Source organism: Canis lupus, chromosome 11, assembly GCF_003254725.2.
Source record: "Canis lupus dingo isolate Sandy chromosome 11, ASM325472v2, whole genome shotgun sequence".
Lineage (NCBI taxonomy): Eukaryota > Metazoa > Chordata > Mammalia > Carnivora > Canidae > Canis > Canis lupus.
This window is the reverse complement of record NC_064253.1, coordinates 36,669,722-36,696,857: the sequence shown is the minus strand read 5'-3', so window position 1 is coordinate 36,696,857 and position 27,136 is coordinate 36,669,722. Positions and strand designations below refer to the sequence as shown.

At 36.1% G+C, this 27,136-nt stretch overlaps 1 protein-coding gene across 11 annotated transcripts in view; it reads right to left on the bottom strand.

Annotated features, from left to right (window-relative positions):
* CNTLN (centlein) overlaps window positions 1-27,136 on the bottom strand; it is a 317,280-nt gene that overhangs the window by 215,599 nt on the left and 74,545 nt on the right. For 10 of the 11 annotated variants that reach the window (XM_049116145.1, XM_049116148.1, XM_049116152.1 and 7 more), the window contains exons 3-5: window positions 24,902-24,986; window positions 9,187-9,321; window positions 8,408-8,587 (exon numbers count right to left, since the gene is read on the bottom strand). In XM_049116145.1, coding sequence (XP_048972102.1) covers window positions 8,408-8,587; window positions 9,187-9,321; window positions 24,902-24,986 — 400 coding nt within the window. Of the gene's footprint in view, window positions 1-7,378; window positions 7,498-8,407; window positions 8,588-9,186; window positions 9,322-24,901; window positions 24,987-27,136 lie in introns of those variants that run through there. The other variant, XM_049116155.1, reaches the window with a different exon arrangement.

The window sequence follows — 27,136 nt, the reverse complement described above, 5'->3', positions numbered from 1 at the left end:
ATCAATGCATTTCTATCTTTGGGGTAGATACCTAGTAGTGCAAATCCTGGGTCACAGAGTAGCTCTATTTTTAACTTCTTGGGAACCTCCATACTACTCTCCAGAGTGTCTGTACCAACTTGTATTCCCACCAACAGTGTAAGGGGTTTCCCCTTTCTCTGCATCCACAAAACACTTGTTGTTTCAGGAATTGTTAATTTTAGCCATTCTGACTGGTATGAGACGGAATCTCATTGTGGTTTTTTCCCTTTTTTAAAGATTTTACCTATTCATTCATGAGAAAAACAGAGAGAGGCAGAGATATAGGCAGAAAGAGAAGCAGGTTCCCCTCAGGGAGCCCAATGCAGGACTCAATCCCAGGACCCTGGGATCACGACCTGAGCCAAAGGCAGACCCTCAACCACTGAGCCACCCAGGTGCCCTCATTGTGGTTTTGATTTGTATTTCCCTGATGCCAAGTGATATAGAGCATTTTTTCTTGTGTCTGTTGGCCATGTAGATGTCTTCTTTGTAGAAATATCTGCTCATGTCTTCGGCCTATTTCTTGACTGGGTTGTTTGTTTTGGGGGGATTGAGATTGGTAAGTTATTTATAGATCTTGGATACTAGTCCTTTATGTCATTTGCAAATATCTTCTCCCATCCTGTGGGCTTTTAGTTTTGTTGACTGTTTCCTTTACTGTGCAGAAGTTTTATCTTGATTAAGTCCTAATACTTCATTTTTGCTTTTGTTTCCCTTGCCTTTAGAGATGTATCTTGCAAGATGTTGCTGTGGCCAAGGTCAAAGTGGTTGTTGCCTGTGTTCTCCCCTAGGATTTTGATGGACTCTTGTCTCACATTTATAGGTGTTTCATCTATTTTGAGTTTATCTTTGTGTACGGTGTAAGAAAATAGCCATAATAGAAGAATAGTTTTATTCTTCTACATGTGGCTGTCCAATTTTTCCAACACCATTTGTTGAAGACACATTGTCCTTTATCCATTGAATATATTTCCCTACTTTGTCAAAAATTAGTTGACCACAGAATTGATTTCTGGGTCTGACTTCTGCTTTCTCCAGTCTATTCCACTGACCTATGTGTCCATTTTTGTGCCACTACCATTATCGTCTTAATGTAATATAGTTTGAAGTCTGGTATTTTTATGCCACCAGCTTTAGGTTTCTTTTTCAATATCCCTCTGGCTATTTAGAGTCTTTTCTAGTTCCATACAAATTTTAGGATTATTTCAGTTCTATGAAAAAATGTCAATGGTATTTTGATAGGGATTGCACTGAATGTGTAGACTGCTCTGGACAGCATAGACATTTTAACAATATTTATGCTTCCAATCCATGAGCATGAAATGTTATTCCATTTCCTTGTGTCTTCAATTTCTTTCTTTAGTGTTCTGTAGTTTTAGAGTACAGATCCTTTTACCTCTTTGGCTTATTCCTAGGTGTCTTATGGTTTTGGTACAATTATAAATGGGATTGATTCCTTGATTTCTCTTTCTTCTGTCTCATTGCTGGTGTATAGAAATGCAACTAATTTCTGTGCATTGATTTTATATCCTGCGATATCACTGAAATCCTGTGTGAGTTCTAGCACTTTTGGGGTGGACTCTTTTGGGTTTTGCACATAAAGTAAATGTCAACTGCAAAGAGTGAGAATTTGACTTCTCTTTATCAATTTGAATGCCTTTTATTTCTTTTTGTTGTCTGCTTGCTGAGGCTAGGATAGGGATACTATTTTGGACAAAAGTGGTGATAGTGGACATCCATGCTGTGTTCCTGACCTTAGGGGAAAAGCTCTCCATTTTTTCCCACTGAGAATGATACTTGCTGTGGGTTTTTTGTAGATGACTTTTGATATTGAGGTATGGTCCCTCTATCCCTACACTGTGGAGAGTTTTAATCAAAAAAAGGATGTTATATTTTGTCAAATGTTTTTTCTGCATCAATTGAGAGAATCATATGCTTGTCATTTTTTCCTTCATTAAAGTGATCTATCATATTGATTTGCAAATGTCAAATCACCCTTGCAGCCCAGGAATAAATCCCACTTTGTCATGGTGAATAATCCTCTTAATGTACTGCTGGATCCTTTTGACTCATATCTTGGTAAGTATTTTGGCATCCATGTTCATCAAGGATACTGGTCTTTAGTTCTACTCTTTGGCCTTTCTCTGGTTTTGGGATCAAGGTAATGCTGGCTTCATAGAGGTAGTTTGGGTTTTCCTTCCATTTCAATTTTTGAAAAGCTTTAAAAGAACAAGTATTAGTTTTTCTTTAAATGTTTGGTAGAATCCCCCTGGGAAAACATCAGGCCCTAGACTCTTGTTTATTAGGATATTTTTTATTACTGTTTCAATTTCTTTGCTGGTTATGGATCTGTTCATGTTTTCTATTCTTCCTGTTTCAAGCTTATAAATTCCCAGGAATGCATACATTTCTTCCAGATTGCCTAATTTGTTGACATAGAGTTGCTCATAAGATGTTATTAAAATTGTTTGCATTTCCTTGATGTTGGTTATGATCTTGTGATCTCTCTTCTTTCATTCATGATTTTATTAATTTGGGTCCTTTCTCTTTTATTTTGATTAAGTCTGGCTAGGGGTTTACCAATCTTATTAATTCTTTCAAAAACCAGCTTTGAGTTTCATTGATGTGTTCTACTGTTCTTTTGGTTTCTATTTCATTGATTTCTGCTCTAATCTTTATTATTTCTCTTCTCCTGCTGGGTTTAGGCTTTATTTGCTGTTCTTTCTTCAGCTCTTTTAGGTATAAAGTTAGGTTGTGTATTGGAGACCTTTCTTCTTTCTGTAGAAAGGCTTGTGTAGCTATATACTTCCCTACCAGGCCAACCTTTGCTGCATCCCAAAAGTTTTGAACAGTTGTGTTTTCATTTTCATTTGTTTCCATGAACCTTTTAAATTCTTCTTTAATTTCCTGGTTGACCCATTCATTCTTTAGTATGATGCTCTTTTTTCTTAAAGATTTTATTTATTCATGAGAGACAAAGAGAGAGAGGCAGAGACATAGGCAGAAGGAGAAGTAGGCTCCTCATGGGGAGCCTAATACAGGACTTGATCCCAGGGTCCTGGGATTACACCCTGAGCTGAGGGCAGACATTCAACCACTGAAACCCAGTAGGATGTTCTTTAACCTCCACGTATTTGAGTTCCTTCCAAATTTCCTCATGTGATTGAGTTCAAGTTTCAAAGCACTGTGGTCCAAAAATCTGCAGGGAATGATCCTAATCTTTGGTACCAGTTAAGACCTGATTTGTGACCCAGTATGTGGTCTATTCTGGAGAATGTTCCAGTGCACTCAAGAAGAATGTGTATTCTGTTACGTTAGGATAGAATGCTCTGAATATATGTTAAGTCCATCTGGTCCAGGGTGTTATTCAAAGCCCTTGTTTCCTTGTTGATCTTCTGATCTTCTTGGATGATCTACCTGTCCATTGCAGTGAGTGATGTGGTACAGTCCCCTATTATTGTATTATTATCAATCTGTTTCTTTAATTTTGTTATTAATTGGTTTATATAATTGGCTACTCCCATGTTAGGTGCATAAATATTTATCATTGTTATATCCGCTTGTAGTATAAACCATTTAAGTATGATATGTTGTTCCTCTTTGTCCCTTGCTACAGTCTTTGGTTTAAAATCTAATTTGTCTGATATAAGAATTGCTACTCCACCTCTTTTTTCATGATAAATGGTTTGGTATTTTGGGGTCTAAAATGAGTCTCTTGCAGACAGCATATTGATGGGTCTTATTTATTTTTATCAAATCTGATACCCTGTGTCTTTTGATTGGAGCAGTTTGCCCATTTCCATTCAGAGTAACTACGGAAAGATATGAATTTACTACCACTGTAGTACCTGTAAAGTTACCGTTTCTGTGGATTTTCTTTGTTTCTTTCTGGTCTGTTTCTTTTGGGCTCTCTCTTCACCTACAGGATCCCCTTTAATATTTCTTGCAGGACTGGTTTAGTGATCACAAATTCTTTTAGTTTCTGTTGGTCCTGGAAGCTCTGTATCTCTCCTCTCATTCTGAATGACAGCCTTGCTGGATAAAGTATTCTTGGCTGCATTTTTTTTTTCATTTAGTACCCTAAATATCATGCCAGCTCTTTCTAATCGACTAGGTCCCATGGATAGGTCTCCTGCCAGTCTAATGCTCCTACGTTTGTACCTTAAGGACCTCTTGTCTTGAGCTGCTTTTAGGATTTTCTCTTTATCTCTGAAATTCGCATGCTTCACTATTATATGTCAGGGTGTTGATCTATTTTTAATGATTTTGAGGGGAGTTATCTATACCTCTTGGACTTGAATGCCTCTTTCCTTCCCCAGACTAGAGAAATTCCCAGCTATGATTTTCTCAAATATACCTTCTGTCCCTCTTTCTCTCTGTCTTCTTCCTCAGGGACCCCAATAATTCTAATATTGTTTTACTTTTTGGTATCGCTGATTTCTTGAAACCTCTCCTCATGGTTCATTAGTTGTTTTTCTCTCTTTTCCTCAGCTTCCTTACTTTCCATCATTTTGTCTTCTATGTCACTGACTCTTCTACCTCATTTACCCTAGCTGTTGGAGCATCCATTTTATTTTAGCCTACATCACCATTAAAGCATCTCCATTAAAAGTTACCTATTTTAATTTTGGCCTTATTAGATTTTATTTCTGTACTAAGAAATTCCCTTGTGTCTTTTATGCTTTTTTCAAGCCCAGTTAATAACTTTATAACCATTGTTCTGAATTCAGTTTCTGACATTTTACTTATATCCATATTGATTAGATCTATGGCAAGGATTATACCTCCATTGTTTTCTTTTGCTGTGAATTTCTCCTTCTAGTTGTTTTGTCCAGAGAAAAATAAAGAGAATGAATGAATGAATGAATGAGAAAACAAAATAAAAAATATCAACCATGATCCCAGTGAAATATACACTAGACAAATCTGAAGAGGTCAGAAACCAAAAAAAGGGGAAAAAAAAGGGAAAAAGAGAAAAAAGAGAACATAATCTCACAGGTGGACAAAACAGGGTTATCCTCTTAGACTTGGGTATATTTTGGTCTCTTTATTAGAAGATACTAAACTTCAAAATTGTAAAGAAACAAAACTATATATATATATATATATATATAAAATTGAACACAGTAAAGGAAGCCAAAAATGAAGAATATATCTATAAAATGTAAATGTAGAAATGTAGAAATGAAAATTAAAAAAAGACTTAACAACCAAGAGTTGATAAAATGAAAAATTACTTGAAGAGGGGGAAAAAAGAAAAAAACAAAAGAAAATTTTAAACTGAATGACTGAAGGTTCATGAGAAAAAAACCTCAAACTCTATATACTATTCTCCCCTAGTGCAGGATTTTTTCAGTTGAGTGATCTATAAACTTGGTATTGGACTGATGTTCCTGCTAGTCTTCTAAGGAGGGCCCTGTTGCACTGATTTTCAGCTGGCTTTGCCTGGGCGGAGTTGTACGACCTCTTCCAGGGGGCTAGGCTCAGTTTAAGCTGCCTCAGGTTGCTCTATATGGCTTCTGTTCCCTGAAGGCTTTTTGCACTATCTCAGAGAGTGAAAAAGAAAGTGAAAATGGCAGTGCCCAGATTTCTGGACCGGAGCTGAACAATTGCTGTCCCCACTCTTCAGTGTACTCAGGGAAAAGCAGTCAATCCCTTTTGTGTGTATCAAACTCCTCGGACTGCTAGGATACATACCCACCCCAATGGGGGCGTGCCTCACCATGGTCCCACCCCTCCTAGGCCCCTGCTCAGGGGCAATTGCCTGATCCTGCACACATCCACACTGCTCCTCTGAGGGCAAGGAGCAGGATCTCCCAGGGGTTGTTGCTTGTTGGCCCCTGCTTGAAGAGCTATCAACCGATCATGCTGCAATTTGCAGTTTACGGCAACACCTAGCTGAGAGGCCATTCCCACTGGCTGACTGTAGCCATCCTCACCACTCCAGTGCTTGGGAACTGTGACACACTCAGGTAGCATCACTGTTTCTGTAACCCTGGGATCCTAAGACCTAACCGTACTACCTGATTCTGCCCTGCTTCACCATTGGAGTACCTTTCAGCAGTGATGCCCCTCACAGAAGCAGACCTCTAAAAGCTCCAATTGTGTGCTTCACTGCTGTTTCACTTTCGGGTAACCAACTTATGGAGACTCCCTGCCCCCCAACCTCCCACCAATATCTTACCTTCTAATATAGCTTCTCAGATTCACCTATCTGCACCTGTTACCTTGCAAAAAGTGATTGCTTTTCTATTGGTAGAATCGTAGCAATTATTTTCTTACAGATCAGGTTGAATTCACACATGTTCAGAATGATTTGATAGATAACGTGCTGAATTAAAGGGACCAAATGAAACATGGGTCCCCTATTCTTCTGCCATCTTCCCTCTTCCTTGAAAGTTACAAAATCTTATTCCACATAAATGAATGGTAATGTTACAATTCTCCAAATATTAATTCATAAACTAAGTGCGGTTCCAATCTACTTTCTAACAGAATTCTTCAGCAAAACTAATAAAATTGTTTCTTTTCTTTAAGATATATTTATTTGAGAGAGAGAGAGAGAATGTGCACACAAATGCATAAGAGGGGAGAAGCTGAGGGAGAGAGAGAGACTCTCCAGCAGACTCCCCACTGAGCCCAGAGACCCATGTGGGACTCAATTTCACAACCCAGAGATCATGACTTGACCTGAAGCTGAGTTCAACCAACTGAGCTACCCAGGCGCCCCAGAAACCAAATAGTTCTTAAGTATTATAAGATACTGGAGAAGCACATATAGGGCTCATGACTTAGAAAAATAAGAATAAAGAAGCAGAAGTTCTCTACCAAATAATGAGTCAAATTACAAAACTGCCATACCTAAAACCATGAAAATAATAAGATGTCCAAAAACAAACCTATACACACAGGAAAACTTTGAATGAGAGAGACTACATCACAAATCAATAAAGACTCCACCCTCCAAAATAAATTCTAAGTAGATTACAGACTTTGGAACAGAGAAAACTTTAGCATGTTAGATTCCTAATGTAAAAACATTAGAGAAGAAAAAAATAAAACAGACTCTTTCAAAATCCACAAACTTCTCAAAGTCCAAGTCACCTTACTTGAGATTCATGGAACAGAAAGTACTTTAATATATATAACAAAGTATTAGAAATACTTTGTATCCAGAATAAATTAAAAATGTCTACGGATCAATAAGACAAACTCTACAATTTAAAAAAATTCATAGAACTAAAGATACAGCAAATCACAGAATGAACTATTTCAGTGGCAAATAGTCATCAATGATATGAAAAGTATCACCAAATACTCATGTACCTATGAATTAACATAAGGAAGTACCACTCACCCTTATTAAGTTACCCAACTGCTTAAGGTTTCAGGGAAGCAGAAACTACATAAAAATTGAGAAAAACAAATGCACCAGAATTCAGTTCTCTCAATGGCTCAGTTGTTCCCTGATGATACCCTAAAAAGATTTAATGTATTTCCTTAAAATGTGCAATGAGCAGATATTCACACAGAGAAATGCACACCCCTTCACCTCTAAAATAATTACACACACACACACCCATACTTAGTATATTTTAATAGCTATATATGTATGTGCTTATGTTATATATTCTTTTTATATGTGCCTACATAGAGGCATTATCATATTTACTATTACAAAAATTTTCTTCTGACCTTTTCAGCAAAATCTATGGTAAAAAAAAAAAAAAAAAAAAAAAACCTGAAATCTAATAGGAAAAAAGCTAACAAAAACATTCTCAAGACAAAGAGAGAGCCACCAAAAAAGTATTATTTTGAAAAATACTGATGGACAAAAGATATAAGAATATTACAAAGGATGATAGTACCTTTTATCTTCTATGAAAATAAAATCTTACTATGAATAAGGCCCTCTTAAACCAAAGAAAAGCACCATCTTCAAAACACATTTGAGTATTTTTCAACTGTTGTGTGCTTTTTGCTTTTTTTTTTACATTTTATTTTTTAAAAGATTTGGAAAATACATTCTTAAAACTCTATTGTAATGAATTATAACTATATTTATAAATTTAAGCTCTAACTGAAAAAAGTCAAACCTCATGATTCTAAGTATGTTTTTTCAAAACATGTTTTGAAATGCTATAGCCTTTATTTTTTAATGATTACATTTTAGATAACTATTTGAAGTCAGTTTCCTGCTTTGCAACATCAATTTTTAAAAAGCTGTGGGTCCTAAGTGAAGGAATGTAAATTAATGCTGGTCCCCACTGGTGGATCTGAATATATAACTTGTTATTTAAAGAAAATCACATGTGATAAACTTCCTATAAGAAGCTAGATCCAAAATAATGGCATTATTTTCATTCTCTCCACTCTCATTGCATACCTTTATTTTTGCATCAATGCTATATTTTTCTCTTCTCCAATGTGCTTCTTCCTTCCTCAGTTTCTCCAGGTCATTTAGCAGGTCAGCGCAGCGGGCACTTAATTTCTCATTTTCCTCCTCCAGATTTTTTATAACCAGTCTGTTTTGCTCTTCCTTATTTTGCACACACTCCTTAGTGTCCTGTAGAACAGTACCACAAGGGCCGATAAACAAACAAAAAAAAAAAAGGTGAGAACTAATCAGCAAATATAAACTGTGCAGTTTTATCCTCACAGCAGCTTCTTCTATATTTGATGGCCAAGGTCACCTGTATACTTTTATTGGCCTCTTTTCATGCAGGTGGATGGGTCATATTTTTTCACTGGATGACAGCTTTGATGAGTACACATTTGCAAAGAGCCCATTAATTGATCAAGCTGCCTTTGATGCTGTCCCCAGCTATTTTTGAGACCCACACAGACATATCCTCCCAGACCTGGGTTTTATCAATTAATAATGCCAGTCCCATCAGAATCTAATTACAAGAAGCCACATATTCACACTCCTACTTTCTTAGCTCCATTTCCATCATTAACTATTTATCTGAAAGTTATAAAGCTTGGAGTCTTATCTTTAAAGCATCTTCCTCAGTTTTCGCATGTGAGAAAACTGTGTGGTACAGCAGGGCCTAAGGCAATTTTTCCTCCAAGCTTGTCACTTTCTCTGCCACAAAGGCTGACAAAGCTTAAAGTAAGATTTCAAAGCAATAGTACAGTAAAACTATGTACAAGCCAACACACCTTAACTTCTTGACTTTTATCTTTAAATTTCTTCTGCAAGTCACTGAATTCTTTCCTTAAGAAAGCATTTTCTTCATCAACTGCAATCTTCCGTTTAACAAGGTCATTTATTTCCTTTTTTAGTCCAGTTTCACTCTATGGAAAACATCGTAATTATTGGTAAGCTGGTATATTTGAGAAAAAAATTATTTTATCTAAAAGGTTTCAGATTTTGATTGATGGTATTAGGATTAACTAGCTTTCATAATAATGTCTATTAACATAATTCTCATTTCTGGTGACCTGCCCATCAGTTTTCAAGTAAACAGTGCAAGTATGGTATGTTTATTACTTTAAGATGAAGAACACATAAAAACTGGTTACCAAATACTAAGCCATATTCAGAAAGGAAACTTTTGGGTGCATAACAGAAGAAAAACAAAATTTTATAAACATTCCAATCAAAGAAAATGTGTATGTAGCTAAGACAGGAATCACCCTCTTATTTGAGTATCATTTGGAAGAAAACATTTTTTAGAGAAACATGGTTTTGTGAAGGCATTCAGAATTTTCAAGACTGGAAAATGGCAAGTTTCTTTTGGTACCAAAGATATCTTGCTTCATAGAAAAAAATATTCAGAATATTAAAACTGCCATAATTTATAACTGTTCATTTCATTTGTCAGAGGTATCTGACAAATAATATCTAATCACAGGATGTGTCCATAACTCAGTTCTTAGTTTCACTCTTGTATCTACAGCTTTTTTAGGTGGTTGTGGATACAAGATTACTGATTAAGTCAGTTAAGCGTCCCACTCTTGATCTCAGTTCAGGTCATGATCAGAGTGGTGAGATTGTGCTCCATATCAGCACTGGGTGTAGAACCTGCTGAAGATTCTTTCTCTCCCTCTCCCTCTGCCCTACCACCCTCCCACCTGCTGCTTGCATGTACATGTTCTCTTTAAAAATATATATACATATATAAATACTGAATACATCAAAAATTATCTGTAAGAAATATATAAGGTATAAAGAATAGAATAAAAAGAGTAATCTTGTATCCACAACCACCTAATTAAGAAACACAACTTTACCATTATCTTTGAAGTCCTCGGTAGGTTCCCTGGTCCTTAACACTTCCAACACTTCCTATGGCCTCCAGGATAAGGCACTAACTATCCTACGACTCTGGTTCTTAGCTTTCTCTTGTCTTTCTTTATAGTGTGAAGACACAGTTATTCCTATTTGATATACTGTACAGTTTAGATTATTTCTGAACTTCATATAAATTAAATCATACTATACATATTCTGTGGCTTATTATTTTTTGCTCAACATATGTTCCCAAATTGATCCATACTAATAGGTGTAGCTGCATTTCAATTACCTTGGTGTGTAGTATTATTCTATTATATAAATATACTATAATATATTTATCTATCTCTTGTCAGTGTATATTTTAGCTGCTTCCCATTTTGGGAAAAGGGGTATACAAACAATGCTGCTATAAACACTCTCAAACATGTCTCCTGATACAGATGAGCAAGAATTTCTCCCAAGCAGTATTTTTCAAACTACAGATTGCAATCTAGTAATGGGTCATTAAATCAATTTAGTCATCACAATCAGCATTTTTTCAAAGTAGAACAGAATACAATAGAAAACATCAAAATGTAAGCATAAATTCTTAGCAAAAAAAACTATGCCGAAAAATAAAATTATGAAAGAAGCAGATATATCAACTATCTCCTAAATTTTTAGTGTTTGATTTTTTATTTAAATTTTATTTAATTATTAAATTCACATTTGGTACTTTGTTATATTTTTACCTTTATTATACATATTAGGGGCAATTATTATATGAAATTTTTATTTCATGTGTGGGTATACTGGGGTTATTAAGTAAAATGTATTATTTTAGGGTAGGAGTCATATTAATAAAAGTTTGAAAAACATTGCTTAAGATTATATTTGGAGATAAAGTTGCGAAGTCATAGGTTGTGAGCACTTCAAGAGTTCTCACAGCTCCACATCTGCACCAACACTTGACTTGTAAGTTTGGTAATTTTTTACAAATGTAGTAAGTAAAAATGGTTCCTCAATACAGTTTTAATTTTTTACTATTTTAATTATTAGGGCACATCGAAATGTGCCTAATATCAACCAAACAGCTTAAGAATAGACATGTAAATGTGGCCCATCCACAATTCACACCGCATTTTTCTATTCTCATCTCAGTGTTACCCTCCTTCAAGATTCAATATCTGCCTTCCATCGTGAAGGTTTCCTCAAATGGCCACAGTTAATTTCTACCTTTTCTGGATTTGTCTTGCCCATATTATTCATTTGACACATTATATACTACCTATGTTGTCATAATGTTTTCTAAACCAGGTTATTAGCAAATGTTTATGAATGAGATTGACACAGAATGATAAATTCAATCATGTGCATACTAAGACTATTTAGAGACTACAAAACCTTTCCTTTGAAAGGAAAACTGAAAAAAGTTGAGCATCCTCATCTATTCTGGAAATTATTTAGGCCCTAGGAAGGAAAAAACACTAAACCAAGTGATTTAAGTTTTGGAAGGCTTTGCCCATTCATATCAGCTAAACTTAATAGGAATTGTAACTTAAACACCAATAGCAAGCTCTTTCATGAAAATTATTTAATAATTTGAATTTTGGCATTTGAGTGAATTTAGTAATCAACAAGGACAAATACAGACGTAATTTTTAAATAAAAAAGCATAATACAGTGGGTAAGTTTTTTCTGCAAGTAGCTAAAAAATAGTGTGCATGTGTATATTTATGTATATAGCTTTCTAGATATTTGACTAGATACATAAGTAAGAATTAAGATATAGAAACTGTCATTTTTAAGTGTTACCCTATTCCATAAGCTATGGAATACCCCAAACTAACAATATTCTTGTAATTAGTGTGATAAATCTGATATTATATTGAATCATTAAAGTAATAACTTAAAGTTTTACTGCTAATAAAAGATAATCAATAAGTTAAACCTTTAAAGATTTATAAAATTTTGTATAATGCAAAATATTTTGCTAATAAAATATGCTCTTAGTGATCTACTTTATTTTTTTAAGATTTTATTTTTTTATTTGACAGAGAGAGAGCATGAGTGGGGGGAGCAGCAGAAGGAGAAGGAGAGGGAGAAGCAGGCTCTCCACTGAGCAGGGAGCCCAATGCACAATCAATTCCAGGACCCCGGGAACATGATCGGAGCTGAAGGCATATGCTTAACCTACTGACCCACCCAGGCACCTCTCAGTGATGTACCTTAAATAATGAAAATACAGATATATACAGATATATACAGCTGTAGTTGACTTTAAAATCTAGCTCTATGAAATTTTTCAACAAACTTCTCTGGATAGAGTACGTTCTTAATGGCCTGACTTGAGTTAATATTAAAGTAGCAAATAGAACTCAGAGGAACCATAAAGCATAAAGGGTGACAAGAGAAAGTATGTCTGAAACAAATAATTTATAATGGATAAGACATGAAATGAATAATTCACATCATGGTCAAGATAAGTCTATAGAGTAAGAAGAGAATGATAAAGAGTATGACACAGGAAAAAAGGGGAAGGGGGGGGCAGCAACATAAGACCTAAAATTCTATCAAGCAATACTTGAGCATAGTTAATATATTATTTATATGACCTACTTTCAAATGGGCATGAAAGTTTTAATAAAAAACAGAGAAGTTACAAAACCACAACAATGAAAACAATGGTAAATAGGGATGTCTGGGTGGCTCAGCAGTTGAGCATCTGCCTTTGGCTCAGGGCATGATTCCAGCGTCCTGGGATCGAGTCCCACATCGGGCTCCCTGCAGGAGCCTGCGTCTCCTTCTGCCTCTCTGTGTCTCTCATGAATAAATAAAATCGTTTAAAAAAATGGTAAATGGAGAAAAAGGAAGGAGTAACAGATCTAATTGTAACTGAGAACCAAAACTTATTTCTGAGCTTCCTATAAGTTTAAAAAAAGGGGCAGGGATATAATGTTAGAGACCAATCATCACCTAATTAAATACAATATACTAAGCTGTGAGCAGAGTCATGTTATCTAATGTAGTACTAGAAGGGGAATTAATCACATAATTTATTTTATAACTAACAGTGACAAAACTAAGGCACATCTTACCAAAATAACCTATGGGCAATGTTTTGCACTATCATCAATTAAATGTTACAATAGTAGATTATACTTCTATCAAAGTTTTTTCTGCAACTAGCTAAAAAATAGTGTGCATGAGTGTGTGTATATGTATATAACTTTCTAGAAATTTGACTAGATACATAAGTAAGACTTAAATAAGGTATATAAACTGTCATTCTTAAGTGTTACCCTATTCCATAGGATATAAATCTTAAAAATTAAGAGCTACTTAATATTGCTCAGTGGAACAACAAAACATAACGGAGGGACTTCCAGGTTCCACTCAAGCATGTAAGGAACTTAGAAGTCATCTCTCCTATTTACACAACATGAAAAAAGCTGAACTAATTAAAAACCAACAATTCTTCTTAGATTTATCAGAGAACTGTGGTCATAGAGCAAACTGCTATTCCCAAAACTAGAGAAATAGGTAGATACAGATAATGGCAATTTACCAGAGTATAAGCCTAGGAGCAGAAAATGGCATGGGAACTACTACCAGGGTAGGAAAATCTCATCTATAATAAACAGATGGCTGGAGGATCAAAGTGTACACGTTTTTAAAGTTAAGAAGTCCAAAAACACCCAATCTTAGGGAAGGTTTAACAGAGCCTAACCAGGCTGACAGAAGGGAAACATGTAACTCCCAACACCCTCTTGCTTTCCTATTAATCCAAGGGAAAACTGAGAAGCACCTGGAAAGGTCATGGTGGAGGTATACAAGCTTTCTGAAAGACTGAGACCTAATTAAGGGACTACAGAATACTTCCCACCCCTTGACACCTCACCATCACATCAACAGGGCCTCCATATAACAAGGGAACACAATGGAAAGAATGTCTCAGACAATATTTAAGAAGCTTCTAGAGAACCCCCCAAAAAAGGACAACAAAACAAAGTTTAGCCTCTGACACATGCAGCTACAGCACACAGTAAACGCAGCCTAAGCCCTAGCCAGATAAACATAAAACCTCACTAAAGGCCTATTCACCTCAGAACTTTTTACCCATTTAGTCAATTTTTAAGTGTCAACTTGGTTATGCCAGAGTACCCATGGGATCCAGCTTTTGATGAAAACCACTCTAGTGCTACTGTGAACGTATTTTTCAGATGTGATTAACACTTAAATCAGTGGACCTCGAGTGAAGCAAATTACCTCTCCATCATAATGAGTCTAGGCCTCATCCAGTCAACTGGACCATAAGAGAAAGGGCTATCATCTTCTGAGGAAGACTGAGTCGCAACATCAACTCTTCCCTGGGTGTCCACCTTGCCAGCCAGTCTTGCACAACTTAGACTTGTCAGCCCACAACTGCATGAGCCAATGCCTTAAAATCAATTTCCCTCTCTAGATAGACCGAGATAGAAATACAGACATATGTATGCACATCTATTACTTCTGTTTCTCTGAAGAATCCTAATGCAGATTTTGGTCCCATTTCAAATTTCAGTCTTAAAATTCCAAGGACATGGATAGCATCAATAACCTAAATGAGCTTACCAGCAGATTTTTCCCAAATCAAGCCTCTAGATAAGAGCACAACCCAACTGAAACCTTGATTACAACCATATGAGATCCAGCTACGTTCAGACTCCTGACCCATAGCAACTTAATAATTGTGTTGTTTTAATGCACTAGCTTATGATAATTTGTTATACAGCAACAGAAAAACCAATATAACAAATCTATTTTACCATAGAATTTATACTAAAAATAATGGAGAAGATGGTTACGGAACATGAACATTATAAATCTTGACAGTGTAAAAAAAAAAAAACAACCAATAATGCTAAGAACAATAAATTCAGTCCTCGAATTACTCTCTGTAAGTTCACTTTAAAATGCAGGAAAAGCAAAGGCTGAATAAATAATATACCGATTTTCTTATCTTCTTACAATGCCCAATTGAGAAATATTATATAGATTTTTCGGAATATGTTAGAAGCAAGAAATATACTGTTAAATATAATATATAAAGTAATGGCTTTACTCACTTAAAGAACAGACATAAGCTCTAAATGTCCCAAACTATCAACATGAAAATGTATGTATATACAAACACACACAAATAAAAAATACAGAAAATATAAAAAGCTAAGAAAAGATTAAAAACAGAAAGCATAAGGTCAACCAGAGAACAAAAATCAAATAAGTATGTTATATCAAGAAATGCAGATGGGATGAACTTACCTTTAAAAAAGCAAAGATGAAAAGAAACAGTCAACAAAATTCAAAGACAACCTGCAGAATGGGAGAAGATATTTGCAAATGACGTATCAGATAAAGGGCTAGTATCCAGGATCTATAAAGAACTTATTAAACTCAACACCAAAGAAACAAACAATCCAATCATAAAATGGGCAAAAGGCATGAACAGAAATCTCACAGAGGAAGACATAGACATGGCCAACAAGCACATGAGAAAATGCTCCGCATCACTTGCCATCAGGGAAATACAAATCAAAACCACAATGAGACACCACCTCACACCTGTGAGAATGGGGAAAATTAACAAGGCAGGAAACAACAGATGTTGGAGAGGATGTGGAGAAAGGGGAACCCTCTTGCACTGTTGGTGGGAATGCGAACTGGTATAGCCACTCTGGAAAACTGTGTGGAGGTTCCTCAAAGAGTTAAAAATAGATCTGCCCTAAGACCCAGTAATTGCAGTGCTGGGGATTTACCCCAAAGATACAGATGCAGTGAAACACCAGGACACCTGCACCCCAATGTTTCTAGCAGCAATGTCCACAATAGCCAAACTGTGGAAGGAGCCTCGGTGTCCACTGAAAGATAAATGGATAAAGAAGATGCAGTATATGCATACCATGGAATATTACTCAGCCATTAGAAACGACAAATACCCACCATTTGCTTCAACATGGATAGAACTGGAGGGTATTATGCTGAGTGAAGCAAGTCAATCGGAGAAGGATAAACATTATATGGTCCCATTCATTTGGGAATATAAAAAATAGTGAAAGGGATTAAAGGGGAAAGGACAGAAAATGAGTAGGAAATATCAGAGAGGGTTACAGAACATGCAAGACACCTAACTCTTAACAAGGGGTGGTAGAAAGGGAGGTGGGCGGGGGTTTGGGGTGACTGGGTGACAGGCACTGAAAGGGAGGCTTGACAGGATGAGCACTGGTTGTTATGCTATATGTTGGCAAACTGAACTCCAATAAAAAAATTAAAATTAAAATAAAAAAGCAAAGTATAGACTCAGTATAGACTGAGTCAAAACTCACTTCCAGTGAAGATGGTGGAACAGGAGGATCCTAAGATCACCTTGTCGCACAAATACAACTACCCACATCAGAGTAATAACCAAGAAAATGGTTGTTACAAAAATGGCAGAAAAGACTCTCCATGGGTAAATACAGAGAAGAGGCCACACTGAAGAGGGTAGGAAGGGCAGAGATGTAGTTGGGAGCTAAAGGAACCAACAGGACTATATGCTGGAGGGAGGGACATTGCAGTGGAGGAGAGGGCAAAAGTGCCCCTAGGGACAGTTAAGACATTCCCCATGACATTTGGCTTAGAAAACCAAAAGGGCATAATTTTACAAGTTCTTACAGTTAGTGTGGCTTAACACCTGGAACTTTAAAAACCAGTAGGCTTGGCTCTGGAAGACCTTGGAAAGCAGGAGGAAACTGAGTCCCCACCGTTAAAGAGACAGCACTACAAAAAGCCCTGCAGAGATACAGCATAGAAGCAACAATTTGAAGAATGCCTACGGGTATACAGGAAAAGGTTTCTTGACTAATCTCAGAGCACATGCTGGAGGGACAGAGATCTTTGGGACACTTCTCCAGGAACAAAGGAGCTAAGTGGGTACCATTTTTTTTCTTTACCTACCTGCACAGAGACACAGAAACCTGCGAAAACCAGCACAGCCCCAACACTCTCCACCTAGCTGGCTATTTGGTGTGCCTCCTCTTCCTCTCCACCCCTCTACCCTAATGCTTCTGTGGATCCATACCCTCTAACCTTAGCAGGAGTTTTGGATGGCTACAGGTACCCTCCCCCAGTGGACAGGTTTGGACCTTGTCAGCACTGTGAACCCTGCCCCCACATTCTCCTACAGACCCAACCACCCTAACCCTGCAGCAGTTTTCTAAAGCAGCTCCAGGTCCCTTCCTACAGTAGACCAACACAAACCTTGCTAACTATGAGCTCCTCACCTCCCCCCCCCTTTCTCCTGCAAATCTGACTCCATCAATACGCCCTTAGCTACAGCCCATTAAAAGTTGCCGACAGCCTGGCAATGTGCAAGCAAACTGAATAGGGGCCAGTACTACTCCAAAGTGACTGCTGCTCCAGGAGAGGGGAAGATAACCACACACACCAATCCAGTGGGGGACCTAGCAGTGGGTTGGGGCAGATATCTGGTCTGACTACAGGCCCTGCAAAGCAACAAAAGCTTCTCAGGGGACAATATAGAGAAAGTACCCTGCAGTTCATTGCTACTGTATCTCTGGCAAATGCCTGGTCTGATTCAACTCAAGCCCAAGGCAGTCCTTGACTGCCCACTAACAAGAGAGAGACCAAACCCTGCCAACAACAGGCAAAGAGAACCACTACAGACAACTGGACCAAAAGGCAAAAGCAGTTCAGCCACAACAGTAGGCCACATGCAACACACATAGGAGACCCCCTTGAAGAGCCAGGTTCTAGTGAACAGGGGACATTGCACTGTAGGACTCTACAGGACCTCTTCTTCGTAGGGCCATTACTTTCAAGAGCAAGAGAAATAGCTAACTTTCCTAACACATAGAAGCAGACACAGACAAAGTGAGGAGACAGAAGTATGTCCCAGATGAAAGAACAGAATCACAGCACAAGAGCTACATGAAATGGAGATAAGTAATATGACTGATAGAGAATTGAAAGCAGGGCAGCCCCAGTGGCTCAGCGGTTTGGCGCTGCCTTCAGCCCAGGGTGTGATCCTGGAGACCCGGGATCGCATCCCGCGTCGGGCTCCCTACATGGAGCCTGCTTCTCTCTCTGCCTGTGTCTCTGCCTCTCTCTCTCTCTCTCTCTCTCTCTCTCTCTCTGTCTCTCATGAATAAATAAATAAAATCTTAAAAAAAAAACTTAAAAAAAAGAGAATGAAAGTAATGATTATAAAGATACTCACTGCACTTGAGAAAAACATGGAAGACCTCATTGAGAGCCTTAGGAAAGAGAAAACATAAAAAAGAGGAGATGAAGAACTCAAACTTAAACTAAGGGGTGCCTAAGCAGCTCAGTTAAGCATCTGACTCTTGATTTTGGCTCAGGTCATCATCTCAGGCTAGTGAGATTAAGCCTCACATCAGGATCTGCACCCAGCAGGGAGTCTGCTTAGGACTTTGCCTGTCCCCTATTGCTCATATACTCTCTCTCTCTCTCTAAAAAAAAATAATAAAAATTACTAAAATTAAAAATAAACTACATGGAATAAATAGTAGTCTAGAGGAAGAAAACAAACAAATCAGAGACCTGGAGGAAAAAGTAATGGAGAGCAATGAAGCTGAACAGAAGAGAGGAAAAAAATAATAATACAAAATAAAAACAGATACAGGGAACTCAGTGACTCCATCAAGTGTAATAACATTCCCATTATAGAGATCCCAGAAGAAGAGAAAAAAGGGGGAAGAAATAATAGCTGAAAACTTCCCAAATCTGGGGAAGGAAACAGAAATTGAGATCCCCAATGCACAGAAAGCCCCCAACAAAATAAACTGAAGGAGGTCCACACCACAACAGATAATAATTAAAATGGCAAAAAGTAGTGATAAAGAGAATTTTAAGAGCAGCGAGAGAAAAGAAAACAGTTATATATAAGAGAAACCTCATAAGGCTACCAGCTGATTTTAGCAGAATCTTTTCAGGCCAGAAGGGAATAGCATAATATATTCAAAGTGCTGAAAGGAAAAACCTGTAGCCAAGAATACTCTATCCAGAAAGGCCATCATTCAGAACAGAAAGAGAAACAGAGTTTCTCAGGACAAAGAAGGTTAAAAGAATTCATCACAACTAAACCAGCCTACAAGAAATGTTAAAGGGGACTCTTTGAATGGAAAGAAAAGGCCATAGGTAGGAAAAACGTAGGATACACAAAAGCAATCAAAATTAGTATATCTGTAAAATTCAGTCAAGGGATTCACAAAATAAAAGGATGTAAAGTGACAGCATATACCTAAAAGGTGGCAGGAGAGAGAAAATTGGATTCAAATGTAAGCGTCAATCAATGTATTATGAACCATTATATGCATCAGATGCTATATACAAACCTAATGGTAACCACAGATCAAACGCTGTAACAGATGTGAAAATAATAAACAGAAAGAAATCCAAGTATATCACTAAAGAAAGGCAGGAAACCATGAGAGAAGAGAGCAAGAGAAGAATGGAATAGAAAAGAACTATAAAGGGGAACCTGGGTGGCTCAGTGGTTGGGCATCTGCCTTTGGTTCAGGTTGTGATCCCAGGGTCCTGGGACCAAGTCCCACATCAGGCTCCCTGCATGGAGTCTGCTTCTCCCTCTGTCTATGTCTCTGCCTCTCTCTGTGTGTCTCTCATGAGTAAATAAAATCTTAAAAAAAAAAGAAAAAGAAAAAGAAAAGAACTACAAAACAAACAAAAAGAGTAACAAAATGTCAATAAGTATATAACTATCAATAATTACTTTGAATGTAAATCAACTAAATACTGCAATCAAAAGACATAGAGTGATGGACTGGAGAAAAAAGCAAGACCTATCCATGTGCTGCTAACAAGAGATTCATTTCATACCTAAAGACACTTGCAGACTGAAAGTAAAGGGATGGAAAAGCATGTACCATGTAAATGGAATTGAAAAGAAGGTTGGGTAGCAATACTTGTATTGGACAAAATAGACTTCAAAACAAAGATGGTAACAAGACACAAAAAAGGACACTATATAATAATAAAGGGCACAATCCAACAAGAAGATACAACAACTGTAAATACTTGGTACTCTGAAAACTATAAAACACTGATGAAATCAACACAAAGAAATGGGAAGACATTCCATGCTCATGGATTGGAAGAACATTTATTGTTAAAATATCTGTACTACCCAAAGTAATCTATACATTTAATGTGATCCTTATCAAAATACCAATAGCATTTTTCACAGAACTAGAAAAACAATAATAAAATTTGTTTGGAATCACAAAAGGCCTTGAAGAGCCATAGTAATCCTGAAAAAGAAAAACAAAACTGGAGGTATCAAAATTCTAGATTTCAAGTTGTAGTCCCAAAGCTGTAGTAATCAAAATAGTAAGATAATGGCCCAAAAATAAACACATAGATCAGAGGAACAGAAGAGAAAGCCCAGAAATAATCCCACAATTATATCGTCAATTAATATTTGATAAAGGAGACAAAAATATACTATGAGAAAAAGTCTCTTCAACAAATAGGTGTTGGGAAAACTGGACAGCTACATCCAAAAGAATGAAACTGAACCACTTCCTTACATTATACACAAAGATAATCTTAAAATGGATTACAGACCTAAGTGTGAGACCTGAAATCATAAAAATCCTAGAAGATAACACAGGCAGTAATTTCTCTGACATCAGCTATAGCCACATTTTTCTAGATATGTCTCCCAAGGTAAGGGAAACAAAAGCAAAAATTAACTATTGGGACTATATCAAAATAAAAAGCTTTGCACAGCAAAGGAAACCATTAACAAAACTAAAGCAACCTGGAGCACCTGGGTGGCTCAGTTAGTTGAGTGGCCGCCTTTGGCTTGAGACATGATCCCAGAGTCCTGGGATCAGAGTCTCAGAACAAGGAGCCTGCTTCTCTCCTCCCCACCTGTGCTTTCTCTCACACGCTCTCTCTCAAATATATAAAGTCTTTAAAAAAAAGAACAGAAAAGTAAAGCAAGATATGTGCAAATGACATATCTGATACAGAGTATTCAAAATATATAAAGAACGTATACAACAGAACCCTCAACAAACAAATAATCCAATTAAAAATGGATAGAAGACAAAGAAATAGAAATTTTTCCAAAGAAGACATACAGATGGCCAACAGACAAATGAAAAGATGATTAATATCACCAATCATCAGGAAAATCCAAATCAAAACCACAATGAGATATCAGCTCCTACCTGTCATAAAGGCTAGTATCAACAAGACAAAAAATAACAAGTGTTGGTGAGAATATGAAGAAAAGGGAATACTCATGCAGTGTTGGGAACGTAATGGTGCAGTCACTGTGCAAAACAGTTTGAAGGTTCCTCAAAAAGTTAAAAATAGAAATACCATATGATCCAGTAATTTCACTACTGGCTATTTACCCCTCAAAAATGAAACCACTAATTTGAAAAGATATATGAATCCCCATGTTTACTGCACTATTATTTATAATACCCAGGATATTAAAGCAATCTAAGTATCCACAGAAAGATAAATGGAAAAACAAAAGAAAGAAAGATAAATGGATAAAGATGTGGTATATATACAATGGAATATTACTCAGCTATAAAAAAAAGAACGAGATCTTGCCGTTTGTGACATGGGTGGACCTAGAGGGTGTTACACTAAATGAAATAAGTCGGGCAGCCCCGGTGGCACAGCGGTTTAGCGCCGCCTGCAGCCCAGGGCATGATCCTGGAGACCCGGGATCGAGTCCCACATCTGGCTCCCTGCATGGAGCCTGCTTCTCCCTCTGCCTGTGTCTCTGCCTCTGTGTGTGTGTGTGTGTGTGTGTGTGTGTGTGTGTGTGTCTATAAGTGAATAAATAAAATCTTTAAAAAAAATGAAATAAGTCATACAGAAAAGACAAACACTGTATCATTTCACTTATATATGTAAGCTAAAAAACAAAATAAAGGAACAAACAAAAACACAGAAACAGATTCACAAATATAGAGAACACATTGGTGGTTGCCAAAAGGTAGGGGAGTGGGGTGTAGGTGAAATGGGTGAAGGGAATTAAAAGGTACAAACTTCCAGTTATAAAATAAATAAGTCATAGGGATATAATGTGCAGCATAGGAAAAAGTCTTTAATTTTACAGTAATTTTGTATGATGACAGGTGGTAACTAGACTTCTTGTGGGGATCATTTTATAATATATAAAAATACTAAATCACTATGATGTATACTTTAAACTAACAGGATATTGCCTATCAATTTTACTTCAATAAAATAATAATATTACTCATTCAACAATATTCATTGAGAATCTATCATGTGCCAAGCAATATGGTAAATACTGGGTGTCAAGGATACAAAGGTGAATAGGTACATGAGGTTCCCCATCCTCTCACAACCTGTAATCTAATGTAAGAGAATATGGTTACTTGTCCCTCACTTTTATACCCACCCTACTCCTCAAAGGGATTTAAAAAGCATTAAAGGCAAGAATCGTAACTGAATTTCCTTTTGCATCACAGGATAGTACACATTTAATATGTTATGCCTTGTAGAAAATTATAACTATCATTGAACAAAAATTTACATGACTTAGGCTAAGAAATTATGTCCCCTAAAGAAAGCAAATTAGGGAACCTAAAAAATAAGTAATTTCTGTTATAGAAATATAATATTTTGAGGCACCCAGGTGGCTCAGTGATTTGAGCATCTGCCTTCTGCTCAGGTCATGATTTGTGTCCTGAGATGGAATCCCTATATCAGGCTCCCTGCTCAGTGGGAGTCTCCTTCTCCCTCTCCCCTTCCTTGTGCTCAGCATATGCTATCTCTCTCTCTCATGCTCTCTCTCAAATAAATAAAATAAAATAAAATAAATTTAACATTTCATTCATGAGTTAAGTGATTCTGATCAAAAAGGTAAATAATTAAATAGTATCTACCCAAAGAAGAGTAAGTAGAAAAAGAATTTAGCAAAGAAAAAGGGAAATACACTATCATTTTTAAAAGTCAACATTTTAAAAAATAGTATGTTATATACAGCTATCTAGATCTGGTAACCTGAGCATTCCCTAAAGCACTGCAAACTTAAAACCAAAGAATATTAAAAAATAGGGTGCCTGGGTGACTCAGTTGGTTAAGTGTCTGCCTCCAGCTCAGGTCATGATCCCAGCATCCTGGGATCAAGTCCCACAAAGGGCTCCCTGCTCAGCAGGGAGTCTGCTTCTCCCTCTCCTTCTGCCCCTCCCCCTGGTCATGTGTGCGCGCTCTCTCTCAAATAAATCAATCTGAAAAAAAAAAAAAAGAATATCAAAGAGTAACAAAATCCATTCTCTTCTATAGAACAGAGTTGTAACTGAAGAATAGATTGCTCAGCCTGGGTCTACATTTTCCCAAAACTACTGAATCTTGGGGTGGCCAACATGCCTAGTTTTTCTCAATGAAGTTTGAGTACAATGAACATTTGCCACTTTTAAGTCATAAGATTCTATTAGGCAGCTTAGCCTAGCTTAATTAAGGTAATAGGCACATAACAGTATTTATCCATTGTAGAATTCATTTTGCTATTTTTTGATATTCAGATAGTAAGTACAACTGGGGTTTTTCCGTCCCCCGGAGTAAACTGAATAAACTGTTATTTCTAAAATTTTACCACTATAGTATCAATTATGATATTTCCTAGAAGAAAAACACAACATTGGAGAATGTATAAATTTCAAATTTACATGTCATATAGGAGTCTATGTTCTATTTTATAAAGACATTATATGGATGTAGAGAACATAAAAAGAATTGAATCTTTTACTTGTTGGCTTCCACTTTAATTTTTTTAATAAAACAGCTTTATAGCAATATCCAAACTTAGATCAAAGTTCTTGCAAAACTTCAATTGGCTAGGAAGGAAAGTAGAGTCAAAACTCAGAACATAGTCTCCAAAAAGAGCCACCATTACCCGAGAAAAATTACAGGCAATTCAGCACATAATGAACAACTGGGTACAAAGTGAATTTAAACATTTTATTACAATATAGGTCATTCTTACAATAAATTTCTTTCTCCTTCATTTTTGAGATGTTTATACTTTGAAAAGGATTCCGGGAAGCACCAATCACATGGGTTTTTGTACTGATAATATACTGATTATATAATTACATAGGATCTTATATATATGTAATTGTATAATTTACTGATTATATGTAAAATATGGGATTGTTTGTACGAATATAAAGTACAGGCTTTTAAAAGATCAAAGAGATCATCTCAGTTATTTGTTAATTTTTCTATAAATGAAACCATCTGAAAATTTCTAAGTTTCAATGATGCTGCTAGTAACAAAATGGTAACTGCTAAAAATAAAAGGCAAAATTCATTAAAACAATTAATAATTGCTAGATACTATTATAAAACCATAATACTATCTTAAGAGTTTTAGAGTATAAATAACATAGCCTACTAATTCAGAAAACAGGCTATAGGCAAAGTATAATAGTGAAGAAAAATCTGACTAGTTTCAAATCATAATGGCTTGACATAATGATGCTAATATTCTTAACGAACATTATTGTAAAACAAATTAAAAACTATAAATATCTACTCCCTGACATATTAATTTTTAGTATTTTCTGTTACAACACCAACCTGTTCCAATTCTTGTATTTTAGCATCCTTAACTCGCAGAATTTCTAAAACTTTTCTGTCTTTAGCTTCAGATTTCTGTTTTTCTCTAGAAAGAAAAATATAGTTTATTAGCCAAAATTGGTAGCTAATTTTTTAAATCTTCACATCCTGAAAATGAATATCACTTAAAAATATATAGAAAATTAAATTATCTGGGATTGACAGCCCTTTCAGAATTAATCAGAAACCATATGGCAAGTGACAACAACTTACAAACTACTGACAACTAAGATGACTTCATACCAAAAGAATATTTTAGTTTCCAGATTTAGATGCATGATAAAAAAAATATTTAAAACATGTTTAATCTTGATTGCAATAACCACTGTATCAATTTAAAATAATTAATAAGTCACTACGCTCTTAATATAAACATTTTATATACACAATTAATTTAAGAATAAGATCATTTTGGGGGACGTCTGGGTGGCTCAGCGGTTGTGTCTGCCTTCGGCTCAAGTCATGATCCTGGAGTCTTGCAGTTGAATCCACATCGGGCTCCTCGCCCGAAGCCTGTTTCTCCCTCTGCCTATGTCTCTGCCTCTCTCTCTCTCTGCCTCTCATGAATGAATGAATGAATGAATGAATGAATAAATAAATAAATATTTTTTTAAAAAAGAATAAGACCATTTTTAAGTAAAAGGATCAAAAGGTAACTAGAGCTTTATCAATATACAACATTTCGAAAAATGGGGTAGAAATTTAGTGGACATTTATTTCTATTTTTAAAAAGCTTTAAAAACAGATAAAATAAATAGAAATCTATACCTAAATTACTTATGAATCTCAAAGTAGACAGGTAAGAAAGAAGAAAAGAATCCTCAATTGGGAAACAGTGAAATGAAGGAGAGGGCCTTAGAAGGCACAAAACAAAGAAGAGATACCAATCAGAAAAAGCACACCACTTTTTGTAGGGAATAAATTCAGATGGTATACTAGTACACTCTAAAAACTTAAATTAGACTTCCAATACATTGGGAAGCATGTTAAGTTCACACTTTGAGGCTTTCCTCTGTTCTCTCAATTGATAATAGAAAAACATATAAGAAAAAAATTAAGGAGACATAGCCAAACGTCTAAGGATTACAAACTAAACAGAAATACAATACTATAAACAAGGATTAAACTGTTGTATACTGTCCAGATCTCAATGCAGGCTAAGGTGAAAAAGAGCTTGGTGCATGCAGATAATTGGGAAACAGTATAGAATAGGAAAATACATGGAATGATAGCTATGCCCATTGTTTGAAACCACAGACTAGGGTGGGACTCCCAGCTCCTGAAAGGAGTGTGGAAAAAAATCTCTCCCCACTCTTGCCTGGAACTAAGGCTTACATGAAAGTTCAGAAAGGCAAAAGTTTATAGACAGCACCCCAATCAGGCGCTGAACCAAAACACTCTACAGCTCAGGTACTAAATATAACAAATCCTCTGTTACTTTTGGCTAAAAGCCCCAAGCTATCAATATAAAACCTATTTCAGAATAGGATGACAGTGCCAATTTAGTGACAAGCACAACATTTCTAGAGAAAAAAATATATTAAACAAGGAGAGATAATGGAAAAAGGAGAAAGAGAACAGTAAAAGCAAGCCTCCTACTCAAAGATTTGACCACAAATAAAAAATTCAAAACACAAGAAGAAAACGCATACTCTACACATACACACAAAGAACACATGCACTCACTAACTTAATAATTCAAAGAAGCAATTACTCTAGACAAAATGAAAATAACAGAACACACGGAAAAAGACTTTGAAATAAGAATCTATTATGACCTAAAAGAATGACTAATTGAAAAACAATAAACAAGTAGATCTAAAAAAAATCCATTGAAAACCTTGAAAATAAAAATTATCATCACTGAATCAAAAAATAGTCCAATGGGCTTAATTCAAACCTGATGTAAAAAGAGAGTAAGTGAAATGGGTAACAATGAGAAACTCATCCAGAACACTGCATAGGGAAATGAAATTAACAATATGAAAACACAGTTAGGACACATAGGTTTCACATGGGATTCCCAACGTATGCTTAAAGAGTTCCAGAAGTAGATATTGATGGGATGAAAGATAAAGCAGTATTTTTAGGAGGTAACTGCTGAGAATGTTTTAAATAAAATAGAATTGTCAGACTGAAAAAATACTTACCAGAATAAATTCCTAACAAACAAACACACATCTACACATTAATCCA